Source organism: Oncorhynchus tshawytscha, linkage group LG01 (assembly GCF_018296145.1).
Source record: "Oncorhynchus tshawytscha isolate Ot180627B linkage group LG01, Otsh_v2.0, whole genome shotgun sequence".
Taxonomy (NCBI): Eukaryota; Metazoa; Chordata; class Actinopteri; order Salmoniformes; family Salmonidae; genus Oncorhynchus; species Oncorhynchus tshawytscha.
In genome coordinates, this window is record NC_056429.1 from 5333034 (window position 1) to 5348510 (window position 15477).

General features: G+C 41.2%; 1 protein-coding gene across 1 annotated transcript in view; it reads left to right on the forward strand.

Moving 5' to 3' along the window:
* The window catches only part of LOC112238871 (patatin-like phospholipase domain-containing protein 2), a 16962-nt gene extending 5951 nt beyond the window's left edge, over window positions 1–11011 (forward strand). The window contains exons 4-9 of the mRNA XM_042321092.1: window positions 572–781; window positions 1081–1141; window positions 4601–4822; window positions 5941–6073; window positions 9323–9445; window positions 10114–11011. Of these exons, the coding sequence (XP_042177026.1) occupies window positions 572–781; window positions 1081–1141; window positions 4601–4822; window positions 5941–6073; window positions 9323–9445; window positions 10114–10462 (1098 nt within the window). The 3' untranslated portion in view covers window positions 10463–11011. The remainder of the gene's footprint in view (window positions 1–571; window positions 782–1080; window positions 1142–4600; window positions 4823–5940; window positions 6074–9322; window positions 9446–10113) is intronic.
* The last annotated feature ends 4466 nt before the right edge of the window (window positions 11012–15477 follow it).

Genomic DNA, 15477 nt, shown 5'->3' on the forward strand with positions numbered 1-15477 from the left:
GATCTATTATTGAGACACGACAACTCTCTCAAGGTTGTCCTCTGAATGTCTGGACACTGGACCAGGCGTCACTATATAACACATCCCATGGCCCCTGCCAGTTTTCACACTTCTACCCTACAGGGTATTTACTTAAAGCCAAGATGATGCTTGAGAACTTGCGGTAGTCTTTATACTGTGACGTTATAAAGCTTACAATATATTGTCTCACTGACTTAAAATCGTTGGTATTTAGTTCTCTCTCTGTGTCTAACTCTCTCTCTCCCTCTCTCTCCTTCCCTCCCTCTCTTTCTCTCCCTCTCTTTCTACTCTCTCTCTCCTTCCCTCCCTCTCTTTCTCCTCTCCCTCCCTCCCTCCCTATTCTCCTTCCCTCCTCTCTCTCTCCTTCCCTCCCACTCTTTCCCTCCCTCCCTCCCTCCCTCCCTCCCTCCCTCCCTCCCTCCCTCCCTCCCTCCCTCCCTCCCTCCCTCCCTCCCTCCCTCCCTCCCTCCCCCTCCCTCCCTATTCTCCTTCCCTCCTCTCTCTCTCCTTCCCTCCCACTCTTTCCCCTCCCTTCCTCCTCCCCCTCCAGCGTTACGTGGACGGTGGTATCAGTGATAATCTGCCTCAGTATGAGCTGAAGAACACCATCACTGTGTCTCCGTTCTCTGGAGAGAGTGACATCTGCCCTAGAGACCGATCCACCAACATGCATGAACTACGATTCACCAACACCTCCATCCAGTTTACACTCACCAACCTCTACAGAGTGTCCAAAGCTCTGTTTCCCCCTGAGCCACAGGTACACACACACACGCACACGCACGCACACACACACTCACCAACCTCTACAGAGTGTCCAAAGCTCTGTTTCCCCCTGAGCCACAGGTACACACACACACACACGCACACGCGTGTGGGAAGATATCTAAGGTGTCTGTGGGAAGATGTCTAAACTGTCTGTGGGAAGATATCTAATGTGTCTGTGGTAAGATATCTAAACTGTCTGTGGTAAGATATCTAAACTGTCTGTGGGAAGATATCTAAACTGTCTGTGGGAAGATATCTAATGTGTCTAATGTTTATCTGTGTTTGTTTCAGGTTATGAAGGCCATGTGTAAACAGGGGTACAAAGATGCTCTTCACTTTCTAAAGAAGAACGGTAAGAGACCTTTATATTAGTTATATTACTATATACTAGATCAGGCTTGGTATAGAGTAGTTATATTACTATATACTAGATCAGGCTTGGTATAGAGTAGTTATATTATTATATACTAGATCAGGCTTGGTATAGAGTAGTTATATTATTATATACTAGATCAGGCTTGGTATAGAGTAGGTATATTATTATATACTAGATCAGGCTTGGTATAGAGTAGTTATATTATTATATACTAGATCAGGCTTGGTATAGAGTAGTTATATTATTATATACTAGATCAGGCTTGGTATAGAGTAGTTATATAACTCTATACTAGATCAGGCTTGGTATAGAGTAGTTATATTATTATATACTAGATCAGGCTTGGTATAGAGTAGTTATATTATTATATACTAGATCAGGCTTGGTATAGAGTAGTTATATAACTCTATACTAGATCAGGCTTGGTATAGAGTAGTTATATTATTATATACTAGATCAGGCTTGGTATAGAGTAGTTATATAACTCTATACTAGATCAGGCTTGGTATAGAGTAGTTATATAACTCTATACTAGATCAGGCTTGGTATAGAGTAGTTATATTATTATATACTAGATCAGGCTTGGTATAGAGTAGTTATATTATTATATACTAGATCAGGCTTGGTATAGAGTAGTTATATAACTCTATACTAGATCAGGCTTGGTATAGAGTAGTTATATTATTATATACTAGATCAGGCTTGGTATAGAGTAGTTATATAACTCTATACTAGATCAGGCTTGGTATAGAGTAGTTATATTATTATATACTAGATCAGGCTTGGTATAGAGTAGTTATATTATTATATACTAGATCAGGCTTGGTATAGAGTAGTTATATTATTATATACTAGATCAGGCTTGGTATAGAGTAGTTATATTATTATATACTAGATCAGGCTTGGTATAGAGTAGGTATATTATTATATACTAGATCAGGCTTGGTATAGAGTAGTTATATTATTATATACTAGATCAGGCTTGGTATAGAGGAGTTATATTATTATATACTAGATCAGGCTTGGTATAGAGTAGTTATATAACTCTATACTAGATCAGGCTTGGTATAGAGTAGTTATATAACTCTATACTAGATCAGGCTTGGTATAGAGTAGTTATATTATTATATACTAGATCAGGCTTGGTATAGAGTAGTTATATTATTATATACTAGATCAGGCTTGGTATAGAGTAGTTATATTATTATATACTAGATCAGGCTTGGTATAGAGTAGTTATATTATTATATACTAGATCAGGCTTGGTATAGAGTAGTTATATTATTATATACTAGATCAGGCTTGGTATAGAGTAGTTATATAACTCTATACTAGATCAGGCTTGGTATAGAGTAGGTATATTATTATATACTAGATCAGGCTTGGTATAGAGTAGTTATATAACTCTATACTAGATCAGGCTTGGTATAGAGTAGGTATATTATTATATACTAGATCAGGCTTGGTATAGAGTAGTTATATAACTCTATACTAGATCAGGCTTGGTATAGAGTAGGTATATTATTACATACTAGATCAGGCTTGGTATAGAGTAGGTATATTATTATATACTAGATCAGGCTTGGTATAGAGTAGTTATATTATTATATACTAGATCAGGCTTGGTATAGAGTAGTTATATTATTATATACTAGATCAGGCTTGGTATAGAGTAGTTATATTATTATATACTAGATCAGGCTTGGTATAGAGTAGTTATATTATTATATACTAGATCAGGCTTGGTATAGAGTAGTTATATTATTATATACTAGATCAGGCTTGGTATAGAGTAGTTATATTATTATATACTAGATCAGGCTTGGTATAGAGTAGTTATATTATTATATACTAGATCAGGCTTGGTATAGAGTAGTTATATTATTATATACTAGATCAGGCTTGGTATAGAGTAGTTATATTATTATATACTAGATCAGGCTTGGTATAGAGTAGGTATATTATTATATACTAGATCAGGCTTGGTATAGAGTAGTTATATAACTCTATACTAGATCAGGCTTGGTATAGAGTAGGTATATTATTATATACTAGATCAGGCTTGGTATAGAGTAGTTATATTATTATATACTAGATCAGGCTTGGTATAGAGTAGGTATATTATTATATACTAGATCAGGCTTGGTATAGAGTAGTTATATAACTCTATACTAGATCAGGCTTGGTATAGAGTAGGTATATTATTATATACTAGATCAGGCTTGGTATAGAGTAGTTATATAACTCTATACTAGATCAGGCTTGGTATAGAGTAGGTATATTATTATATACTAGATCAGGCTTGGTATAGAGTAGTTATATAACTCTATACTAGATCAGGCTTGGTATAGAGTAGTTATATTATTATATACTAGATCAGGCTTGGTATAGAGTAGTTATATAACTCTATACTAGATCAGGCTTGGTATAGAGTAGGTATATTATTATATACTAGATCAGGCTTGGTATAGAGTAGTTATATAACTCTATACTAGATCAGGCTTGGTATAGAGTAGGTATATTATTATATACTAGTTCAGGCTTGGTATAGAGTAGGTATATTATTATATACTAGATCAGGCTTGGTATAGAGTAGTTATATTATTATATACTAGATCAGGCTTGGTATAGAGTAGTTATATTATTATATACTAGATCAGGCTTGGTATAGAGTAGTTATATTATTATATACTAGATCAGGCTTGGTATAGAGTAGTTATATTATTATATACTAGATCAGGCTTGGTATAGAGTAGTTATATAACTCTATACTAGATCAGGCTTGGTATAGAGTAGGTATATTATTATATACTAGATCAGGCTTGGTATAGAGTAGTTATATAACTCTATACTAGATCAGGCTTGGTATAGAGTAGTTATATTATTATATACTAGATCAGGCTTGGTATAGAGTAGTTATATTATTATATACTAGATCAGGCTTGGTATAGAGTAGTTATATTATTATATACTAGATCAGGCTTGGTATAGAGTAGTTATATAACTCTATACTAGATCAGGCTTGGTATAGAGTAGTTATATTATTATATACTAGATCAGGCTTGGTATAGAGTAGTTATATTATTATATACTAGATCAGGCTTGGTATAGAGTAGTTATATAACTCTATACTAGATCAGGCTTGGTATAGAGTAGTTATATTATTATATACTAGATCAGGCTTGGTATAGAGTAGTTATATTATTATATACTAGATCAGGCTTGGTATAGAGTAGTTATATTATTATATACTAGATCAGGCTTGGTATAGAGTAGTTATATTATAATATACTAGATCAGGCTTGGTATAGAGTAGTTATATTATTATATACTAGATCAGGCTTGGTATAGAGTAGTTATATTATTACGTGTGCGTGCGTGCATGTTTGTGTCTGCGTGTGTGTGTTTTCTTGACTGTGTTTGTTTATGTTTCAGGACTGTTGAATCCCCAAGGACCCCACAGACCTCTAATAGCCGACGGTGAGGAAGATGACGTCATAGAGGATGATGATGACGACGACGATGAAGAACACGAGGAGCGGCTGGTACAGAACGAGATCAGACCCATTGAGAAAGAGTCCGTGGTGGCCCCCGCCAAGTCCAAATCCAACATCGAGGATCATATCTTTGAGCACCTGCCACCCAGACTACACAAAGGTAGGATGTACCAAAATAAAACATCAGATTCATAATACATTGTATTTAAATGCCTTTCAATAAAGAACAAGGACAGTGTACAAAGCTATAAAGAGAGGAAAACAGAAAAATGGATCAAAAAACACAAACACAGCTACAATTTAGTGATGTATTGTTGTCTGGGGAGATGGCAACTCCTCAGCACAAAGCCTTTCTCAAGACCAGTCTCCAGAGCAAGTCTCAGAAAAGCCCTAGACTACTGAAGAATATCCAACCAACCAGAGACTGGTGTAGAGAAGAAGCTGGCCAATCAGATCTCCTGTTCTTGTTTCTACTATAGTTGTAGCTCTAGGTTAGGGGATCCACTGTGTTACCCTGGCCTTGCTAGGTTAGGGGATCCACTGTGTTACCCTGGCCTTGCTAGGTTAGGGGATCCACTGTGTTACCCTGGCCATGCTAGGTTAGGGGATCCACTGTGTTACCCTGGCCATGCTAGGTTAGGGGATCCACTGTGTTACCCTGGCCTTGCTAGGTTAGGGGATCCACTGTGTTACCCTGGCCTTGCTAGGTTAGGGGATCCACTGTGTTACCCTGGCCATGCTAGGTTAGGGGATCCACTGTGTTACCCTGGCCTTGCTTCAACTATTGTCTGCCATGGGAAATGTGAGTGAGTCAGCCAGCCAGCCAGCCAGCCAGTCAGCCAGCCAGTCAGTCAGTCAATCAGTCAGTCGACCAGTCAGTCAGCCTGCCTGCCAGTCAGCCAGCCACCCAGCCAGCCAGTCAGCCAGCCAGCCAGCCAGCCAGCCAGCTAGTCAGCCAGCCAGCCAGCCAGTCAGCCAGCCTGCCAGTCAGCCAGCCAGTTAGAGCCAGTCTGTGTATTGTAGTCTATTTGACTGTAGTGATTTGTTCTCTCTCCTCTCTGTCTCCCTCTGTATGTGTTGTTGTGTATTGTAGTCTATTTGACTGTAGTGAGTTGTTCTCTCTCCTCTCTGTCTCCCTCTGTATGTGTTGTTGTGTATTGTAGTCTATTTGACTGTAGTGATTTGTTCTCTCTCCTCTCTGTCTCCCTCTGTATGTGTTGTCGTGTATTGTAGTCTACTATGACTGTAGTAAGTTGTTCTCTCTGTCTCTCTCTATAGCTCTGGTGGAAGCCTGCAAGGAGAGATACAGTCTGGGCCAGTCGCTAAGCAACCTGCTGCCAGTCAGGATGGCGACGGCTATGATGCTTCCATACACCTTTCCCCTGGAGTCTGCTCTGTCTATGACTGTTAGGTAGGACTAGACCCTATACCCTCCCCTGGAGTCTGCTCTGTCTATGACTGTTAGGTAAGACTAGACCCTATACCCTCCCCTGGAGTCTGCTCTGTCTATGACTGTTAGGTAGGACTAGACCCTATACCCTCCCCTGGAGTCTGCTCTGTCTATGACTGTTAGGTAGGACTAGACCCTATACCCTCCCCTGGAGTCTGCTCTGTCTATGACTGTTAGGTAGGACTAGACCCTATACCCTCCCCTGGAGTCTGCTCTGTCTATGACTGTTAGGTAGGACTAGACCCTGTACCCTCCCCTGGAGTCTGCTCTGTCTATGACTGTTAGGTAGGACTAGACCCTATACCCTCCCCTGGAGTCTGCTCTGTCTATGACTGTTAGGTAGGACTAGACCCTATACCCTCCCCTGGAGTCTGCTCTGTCTATGACTGTTAGGTAGGACTAGACCCTATACCCTCCCCTGGAGTCTGCTCTGTCTATGACTGTTAGGTAGGACTAGACCCTATACCCTCCCCTGGAGTCTGCTCTGTCTATGACTGTTAGGTAGGACTAGACCCTATACCCTCCCCTGGAGTCTGCTCTGTCTATGACTGTTAGGTAGGACTAGACCCTATACCCTCCCCTGGAGTCTGCTCTGTCTATGACTGTTAGGTAGGACTAGACCCTATACCCTCCCCTGGAGTCTGCTCTGTCTATGACTGTTAGGTAGGACTAGACCCTATACCCTCCCCTGGAGTCTGCTCTGTCTATGACTGTTAGGTAGGACTAGACCCTATACCCTCCCCTGGAGTCTGCTCTGTCTATGACTGTTAGGTAGGACTAGACCCTATACCCTCCCCTGGAGTCTGCTCTGTCTATGACTGTTAGGTAGGACTAGACCCTATACCCTCCCCTGGAGTCTGCTCTGTCTATGACTGTTAGGTAGGACTAGACCCTATACCCTCCCCTGGAGTCTGCTCTGTCTATGACTGTTAGGTAGGACTAGACCCTATACCCTCCCCTGGAGTCTGCTCTGTCTATGACTGTTAGGTAGGACTAGACCCTATACCCTCCCCTGGAGTCTGCTCTGTCTATGACTGTTAGGTAAGACTAGACCCTATACCCTCCCCTGGAGTCTGCTCTGTCTATGACTGTTAGGTAGGACTAGACCCTATACCCTCCCCTGGAGTCTGCTCTGTCTATGACTGTTAGGTAGGACTAGACCCTATACCCTCCCCTGGAGTCTGCTCTGTCTATGTCTGTTAGGTAGGACTAGACCCTATACCCTCCCCTGGAGTCTGCTCTGTCTATGACTGTTAGGTAAGACTAGACCCTATACCCTCCCCTGGAGTCTGCTCTGTCTATGACTGTTAGGTAGGACTAGACCCTATACCCTCCCCTGGAGTCTGCTCTGTCTATGACTGTTAGGTAAGACTAGACCCTATACCCTCCCCTGGAGTCTGCTCTGTCTATGACTGTTAGGTAAGACTAGACCCTATACCCTCCCCTGGAGTCTGCTCTGTCTATGACTGTTAGGTAAGACTAGACCCTATACCCTCCCCTGGAGTCTGCTCTGTCTATGACTGTTAGGTAAGACTAGACCCTATACCCTCCCCTGGAGTCTGCTCTGTCTATGACTGTTAGGTAAGACTAGACCCTATACCCTCCCCTGGAGTCTGCTCTGTCTATGACTGTTAGGTAGGACTAGACCCTATACCCTCCCCTGGAGTCTGCTCTGTCTATGACTGTTAGGTAGGACTAGACCCTATACCCTCCCCTGGAGTCTGCTCTGTCTATGACTGTTAGGTAGGACTAGACCCTATACCCTCCCCTGGAGTCTGCTCTGTCTATGACTGTTAGGTAAGACTAGACCCTATACCCTCCCCTGGAGTCTGCTCTGTCTATGACTGTTAGGTAAGACTAGACTCTCCCTCTTCTGTTAGAGTGACTATATTATTATATATGACTAATGGCCTGTCTCTTCTGTTAGAATGACTATATTATTATATATCACTAATGGCCTGTCTCTTCTGTCAGACTGTTTTAGTGACTATATTATTATATATGACTAATGGCCTCTCTCTTCTGTTAGAGTGACTACATTATTATATATGACTAATGGCCTGTCTCTTCTGCCAGACTGTTAGAGTGACTATATTATTATATATGACTAATGGCCTGTCAGACTGTTAGAGTGACTATATTATTATATATGACTAATGGCCTGTCTCTTCTGTTAGAGTGACTATATTGTTATATATGACTAATGACCTGTCTCTCCTGTCAGACTGTTAGAGTGACTATATTATTATATATGACTAATGGCCTGTCTCTTCTGTCAGACTGTTAGAGTGACTATATTATTATATGTGACTAATGGCCTGTCAGACTGTTAGAGTGACTATATTATTATATATGACTAATGGCCTGTCTCTTCTGTCAGACTGTTAGGGTGACTATATTATTATATATGACTAATGGCCTGTCTCTTCTGTTAGAGTGACTATATTATTATATATGACTAATGGCCGGTCTCTTCTGTCAGACTGTTAGAGTGACTATATTATTATATATGACTAATGACCTGTCAGACTGTTAGAGTGACTATATTATTATATATGACTAATGGCCTGTCTCTTCAGTCAGACTGTTAGAGTGACTATATTATTATATATGACTAATGGCCTGTCTCTCCTGTCAGACTGTTAGAGTGACTATATTATTATATATGACTAATGGCCTGTCTCTTCTGTCAGACTGTTAGAGTGACTATATTATTATATATGACTAATGGCCTGTCTCTTCTGTCAGAGTGACTATATTATTATATATGACTAATGGCCTGTCTCTTCTGTCAGACTGTTAGAGTGACTATATTATTATATATGACTAATGACCTGTCAGACTGTTAGAGTGACTATATTATTATATATGACTAATGGCCTGTCTCTTCAGTCAGACTGTTAGAGTGACTATATTATTATATATGACTAATGGCCTGTCTCTCCTGTCAGACTGTTAGAGTGACTATATTATTATATATGACTAATGGCCTGTCTCTTCTGTCAGACTGTTAGAGTGACTATATTATTATATATGACTAATGGCCTGTCTCTTCTGTCAGAGTGACTATATTATTATATATGACTAATGGCCTGTCTCTTCTGTTAGAGTGACTATATTATTATATATGACTAATGGCCTGTCTCTGCAGTCAGACTGTTAGAGTGACTATATTATTATATATGACTAATGGCCTGTCTCTTCTGCCAGACTGTTAGAGTGGCTGCCTGATGTTCAGGAGGATGTGGGATGGATCAGGGAGCAGGTCGTTAAGGTTTTGCAGTGTGCTGTGAGCCGGGCCACCAAGACTGTCTCCAACCACGTCTCTGCAAAGTAAGTCGGGATACAGACACACAAACAAACAGACAGAAACAGACAGAAACAGACAGAAACAGACAGACAGAAACAGACAGAAGCAGGCAGGCAGGCAGACAGACAGACAGACAGACAGACAGACAGACAGACAGACAGACAGACAGACAGACAGACAGACAGACAGACAGACAGACAGACAGACAGACAGACAGACAGACAGACAGAAACAGGCAGATAGATAGATAGATAGATAGATAGATAGACAGACAGACAGACAGACAGACAGACAGACAGACAGAAAGAAAGACAGAAAGAAACAGACAGACAGACAGACAGACAGACAGACAGAAAGAAAGAAAGAAACAGACAGACAGACAGACAGACAGAAAGAAAGAAAGAAAGAAAGAAAGAAAGAAAGAAAGAAACAGACAGACAGACAGACACACACATAGACAGACAGAAACAGACAGAGACAGGGACAGATAGACAAAACATTCTCACTTACTGCTTGTAAAAAAAAAAAATTATGATCAAATTTGTATTGATTTTTCACACAAAAAAACAACCAGAACTCTTTCTTCAGCATCGTCTGAGATGAATGTCTTTCTCTACTGGTGGTTCTCCCACATTCTCACTTCAATTCCTCATTTCTGATTATTTCTCCTCTAATGACTCTCTCTCTTCAGCTGTTACTACCAGTTGGAGCTGCGTCACTGCCAGTCCCTGCCTGCCCAACTCAACCCTGCCAGACTGCTCCCTAGCTGGGCGAGTGGAGGCAGCTCCTCTGTCCTGGATGTTATCAGTCGCCTGGACCAGTACCAGAGGCAGCTGCTGCCGGGCTCCTTCTGTGTCAACCTGGACCTCCACGGTGCCTTATACACCAGGGGGACCCCAGGCCCAGGAAGATGCCCCGAAGCTGGGGAAGGAAGTCCAGGACCAGCCCTGGCCCCTATAGACGCAGAGGAGGTCGAAGGGATGGGGCTGATGATGAGGAGGCTCAATGAAAACCACAACTCTACTCCAGCCTCACTCTAACATTATAATGTATCCCTAAAGAAAAGGATGAGGGTGGACTGTGAATTAGGGCGTGTCCAGAGGGTAAATTAGGGCATGCCCAGAGGGTAAATGAGGGTGTGTCCAGAGAGTAAATGAGGGCGTGTCCAGAGGGTAAATTAGGGCGTGTCCAGAGGGTAAATTAGGGCGTGTCCAGAGGGTAAATTAGGGCGTGTCCAGAGGGTAAATTAGGGCGTGCCCAGAGGGTACACTGAGCCAAACCCACGTTCAGTACACCAAGCCAGACCCACGTTCAGTACCCCGAGCCAAACCCACATTCAGTACCCCGAGCCAAACCCACGTTCAGTACCCCGAGCCAAACCCACGTTCAGTACCCCGAGCCAAACCCACGTTCAGTACCCCGAGCCAAACCCACGTTCAGTACCCCGAGCCAAACCCACGTTCAGTACCCCGAGCCAAACCCACGTTCAGTACCCCGAGCCAAACCCACGTTCAGTACCCCGAGCCAAACCCACATTCAGTACCCCGAGCCAAACCCACATTCAGTACACCGAGCCAAACCCACGTTCAGTACCCCGAGCCAAACCCACGTTCAGTACACCAAACCAAACCCACGTTCAGTACCCCGAGCCAAACCCACGTTCAGTACCCCGAGTGCATATATTTAATTGTACGTGACCCCAGTGGGAACCAAAGCCACGATGACACTGGCATCGCTGACACCACACGGTTACTATTATTAGCAGTATTATCTTAAAACTACATTGTTAGTCAGAAGGACATTTTCACTGTGTGGTTCTACACCTGTTGTCTTCAAGCGCATGTGACAAATACAATTTGGTTTGATTTCTCAACTGAGCCACACTGGATCTCTAGGAGCTGTTGGTAGCTTTTAGGGCCCTAGTGGGATGTCTATTAGGATCACAGACTGTCGACGCCTAGGAACCTACAGGGACCTTCGACAACCTGTCACCGATCTGCAGAATCTCGTCTGTACACACAGCACCTTGGAATGACATTTAACTTATTTTCATTGAGTAGTTATCCGTCCTCAGACTCTGATCACAAGTCCGTCAGCTCATCGTTACACAGTGCCTCACAGTACTTTGACATACAGGACCAGTTAAAGGTTTGGACACACCTCCTCATTCAAGGGTTTTTCTTTCTTTTTTTTAAACTATTTTCTACATTATATAATAGTGAAGACATCAACACTATGAAATAACACATGTGGAATCATGTAGTAACCAAAAAGGTGTTAAACAAATCAAAATATATTTTAGATTTTAGATTCTTCAAAGTAACCAAACTTTGCCTCTATGACAGCTTTGCACACTCTTGGCATTCTCTCAACCAGCTTCATGAGGCACCTGGAATGCATTTCAATTAACAGGTGTCTTTTTATTCATACCTTAAAATGACTCCCTTTTTGTTGTAGTGTTCGTTCTCGTCTCTTTTTAACACGTGCCTTATAAGTGCTTACTTCCATCATTAGGATGTCCAGCCCTCAATGGACACCTACTTCTCTTTATTGATTTGACATTATGACATCACCGAGGCCCCTGTTGCTTCCCTAGGAGCTAAAAAAGGAACGGCTATGTTCCAAACGGTACACTATTCCCTACATAGTGCGCTACAAAAGAAGTGGACTTAATAGGGAATAGGGTGTCATTTGAGTGGCATACAATGGACTCTATTTTTTAACAAGACAATTGTAAATCTAAGCGCTGGCTTTATCACTATAGGTTCAGGGGGGTGTGTGTCAGAATGTATTTTATTGTGCTATTTTTCACAACTGGAATTATGGGCACAGTAGCTGGCTGTGTTGCGAATTGAATGAACAAGTTGTGGGTGTGTGTTGAGGCTTGACCAATCAGAACGTGCTCCATAAATAATGTGGTTGCTTCAAGTTGAGTATTTTACAGTCTTTTATTTGAGTGTTAGTCCGTTATAGCATAGTTTGTTAAATAGCCTACAGAAACAAAACAAAAAAATATTGTTTTATTTAGGCCTATCCCATCTTGGCTAAATATGTTGAACATGTTTGCAGTCCACATTGTAAGAAGCCAAATTGCCATATGACTTCAATATGGAAATACTGTATATTGTTAAACATAGCATTCACACTGATATTGTCACGTTCTTTGTAATAATTACCGGACCAAGCTGCAGCGCGATATGGTTTCCACATATTATTTACTAGAAACGCACAAAACAACAAAGAAAGAACGAAACAAACAACGAACCGTAACAAAGAGGTGTAACATACACAAACGCAAAACAATATCCCACAAACACAGGTGGAAAAAATGCTACTTAAATATGATCCCCAATTAGAGACCACGATAGCTAGCTGCCTCTAATTGGGAATCATACCAACCACCAACATAGAAAAACTCAACTAGAACTCCACATAGAAAATAATAACTAGAAACCCCCCCAGTCACGCCCTGACCAACTATACCAGAGAAAAACAAAGGCTCTCTATGGTCAGGGCGTGACAGATATGAGTGCTAGGCTAAAAATGGGTATTATGTCTGAGCCATGGACATGCCAAACGTTGTCAAGAAGCAATATTTAAATTCACTTTTTATTCACTTGAAAATAGAGTGAATCATTTGAATCAAATTCGAATCAAAACCAAAGCACTTGTTTTTAAAAGTCTGTCTAAAAACAGTCAGAGGCAGCATAATTGTTTTTAAAAGTCTGTCTAAAAACAGTCAGAGGCAGCATAATTGTTTTTAAAAGTCTGTCTAAAAACAGTCAGAGGGCAGCATAATTGTTTTTAAAAGTCTGTCTAAAAACAGTCAGAGGGCAGCATAATTGTTTTTAAAAGTCTGTCTAAAAACAGTCAGAGGCAGCATAATTGTTTTTAAAAGTCTGTCTAAAAACAGTCAGAGGCAGCATAACTGTTCCCTGTGGGTGTATAATACTCAGCAAACGCAGACGGTGGAGGTTTTTACACAATTACAAACATTTTACACAATCTGGATGAAGATCCAATATTAAGAGAATGTCCACCATCTTACTGTTCCCTAATGGAATGTTTTAGAAACATCATGGATGGAACCATCTTACTGTTCTCTAATGGATGGAACCATCTTACTGTTCCCTAATGGAATGTTTTAGAAACATCATGGATGGAACCATCTTACTGTTCCCTAATGGATGGAACCATCTTACTGTTCCCTAATGGATGGAACCATCTTACTGTTCCCTAATGGAATGTTTTAGAAACATCATGGATGGAACCATCTTACTGTTCCCTAATGGATGGAACCATCTTACTGTTCCCTAATGGATGGAACCATCTTACTGTTCCCTAATGGATGGAACCATCTTACTGTTCCCTAATGGAATGTTTTAGAAACATCATGGATGGAACCATCTTACTGTTCCCTAATGGAATGTTTTAGAAACATCATGGATGGAACCATCTTACTGTTCTCTAATGGATGGAACCATCTTACTGTTCCCTAATGGAATGTTTTAGAAACATCATGGATGGAACCATCTTACTGTTCCCTAATGGAATGTTTTAGAAACATCATGGATGGAACCATCTTACTGTTCCCTAATGGAATGTTTTAGAAACATCATGGATGGAACCATCTTACTGTTCCCTAATGGAATGTTTTAGAAACATCATGGATGGAACCATCTTACTGATCGCATTCACACTTTTCCAGAAATAGCAGATTGCATTTCATGCGAACTGGACGTTCACCATAAAGCCAGGATGGTGAATCCTTCTAATACGTCTTGTTTCCATTTGATTTGATTTACGCATGTCCAATGCAGGACTTGGCTAAAATATTGTAGGTCTGCAAAATGCATACAGTTGAAGTCGGAAGTTTACATACACTTTTGTTGGAGTCATTAAAACTTGTTTTTCAACCACTACACAACTTTCTTGTTAATAAACTCTAGTTTTGGCAAGTCAGTTAGGACATCTACTTTGTGCATGACACAAGTAATTTTTCCAACAATTGTTTCCAGACAGGTTATTTCACTTATAATTCACTGTATCACAATTCCAGTGGGTCAGAAGTTTACATACACTAAGTTGACTGCCTTTAAACAGCTTGGAAAATTCCAGAAAATTATGTCATTTTTTTTAGAAGCATCTGATAGGCTAATTTACATCATTTGAGTCAATTGGACATCAAAAGAAATCAGCCAGGACCTCAGAAAAAAAATGTAGACCTCCACAAGTCTGGTTCATCCTTGGGAGCAATTTCCAAATGCCTGAAGGTACCACGTACATCTGTACAAACAATAATACGTAAGTATAAACACCATGGGACCACGCAGCCGTCACACCGCTCAGGAAGGACACGCTTTCTGTCTCCTAGAGATGAACGTACTTTGGTGTGAAAAGTGCAAATCAATCCCAGAACAACAGCAAAGGACCTTGTGAAGATGCTGGAGGAAACAGGTCCAAAATTATATATATCCACAGTAAAACGAGTCCTATATCGACATAACCTGAAAGGCCGTTCAGCAAGGAAGAAGCTACTGCTCCAAAACCGCCATAAAAAAGCCAGACTACGGTTTGCAACTGCACTTGGGGGCAAAGACTGTACTTTTTTGGAGAAATGGCCTCTGGTCTGATGAAACGGAAATAGAACTGTTTGGCCAAAATGACCATCGTTATGTTTGGAGGAAAATGGGAGAGGCTTGCAAGCTGAAGAACACCATCCCAACCATGAAGCACGGGGGTGGCAGCAACATGTTGTGAAGGTGCTTTGCTGCAGGAGGGACTGGTGCATTTTATGTGGATATTTTGAAGCAACATCTCAAGACATCAGTCAGGAAGTTAAAGCTTGGTCACAAATGGATCTTCCAAATGGACAATGACTCCAAGCATACTTCCAAAGTTGTGGCAAAATGGACAATAAAGTCAAGGTATTGGAGTGGCCATCACAAAGCCCTGACCTCAATCCTATAGAACATTTGTGGGCAGAACTGAAAAAGCGTGTGCGAGCAAGGAGGCCTACAAACCTGACTCAGTTACACCAGCTCTGTCAGGAGGA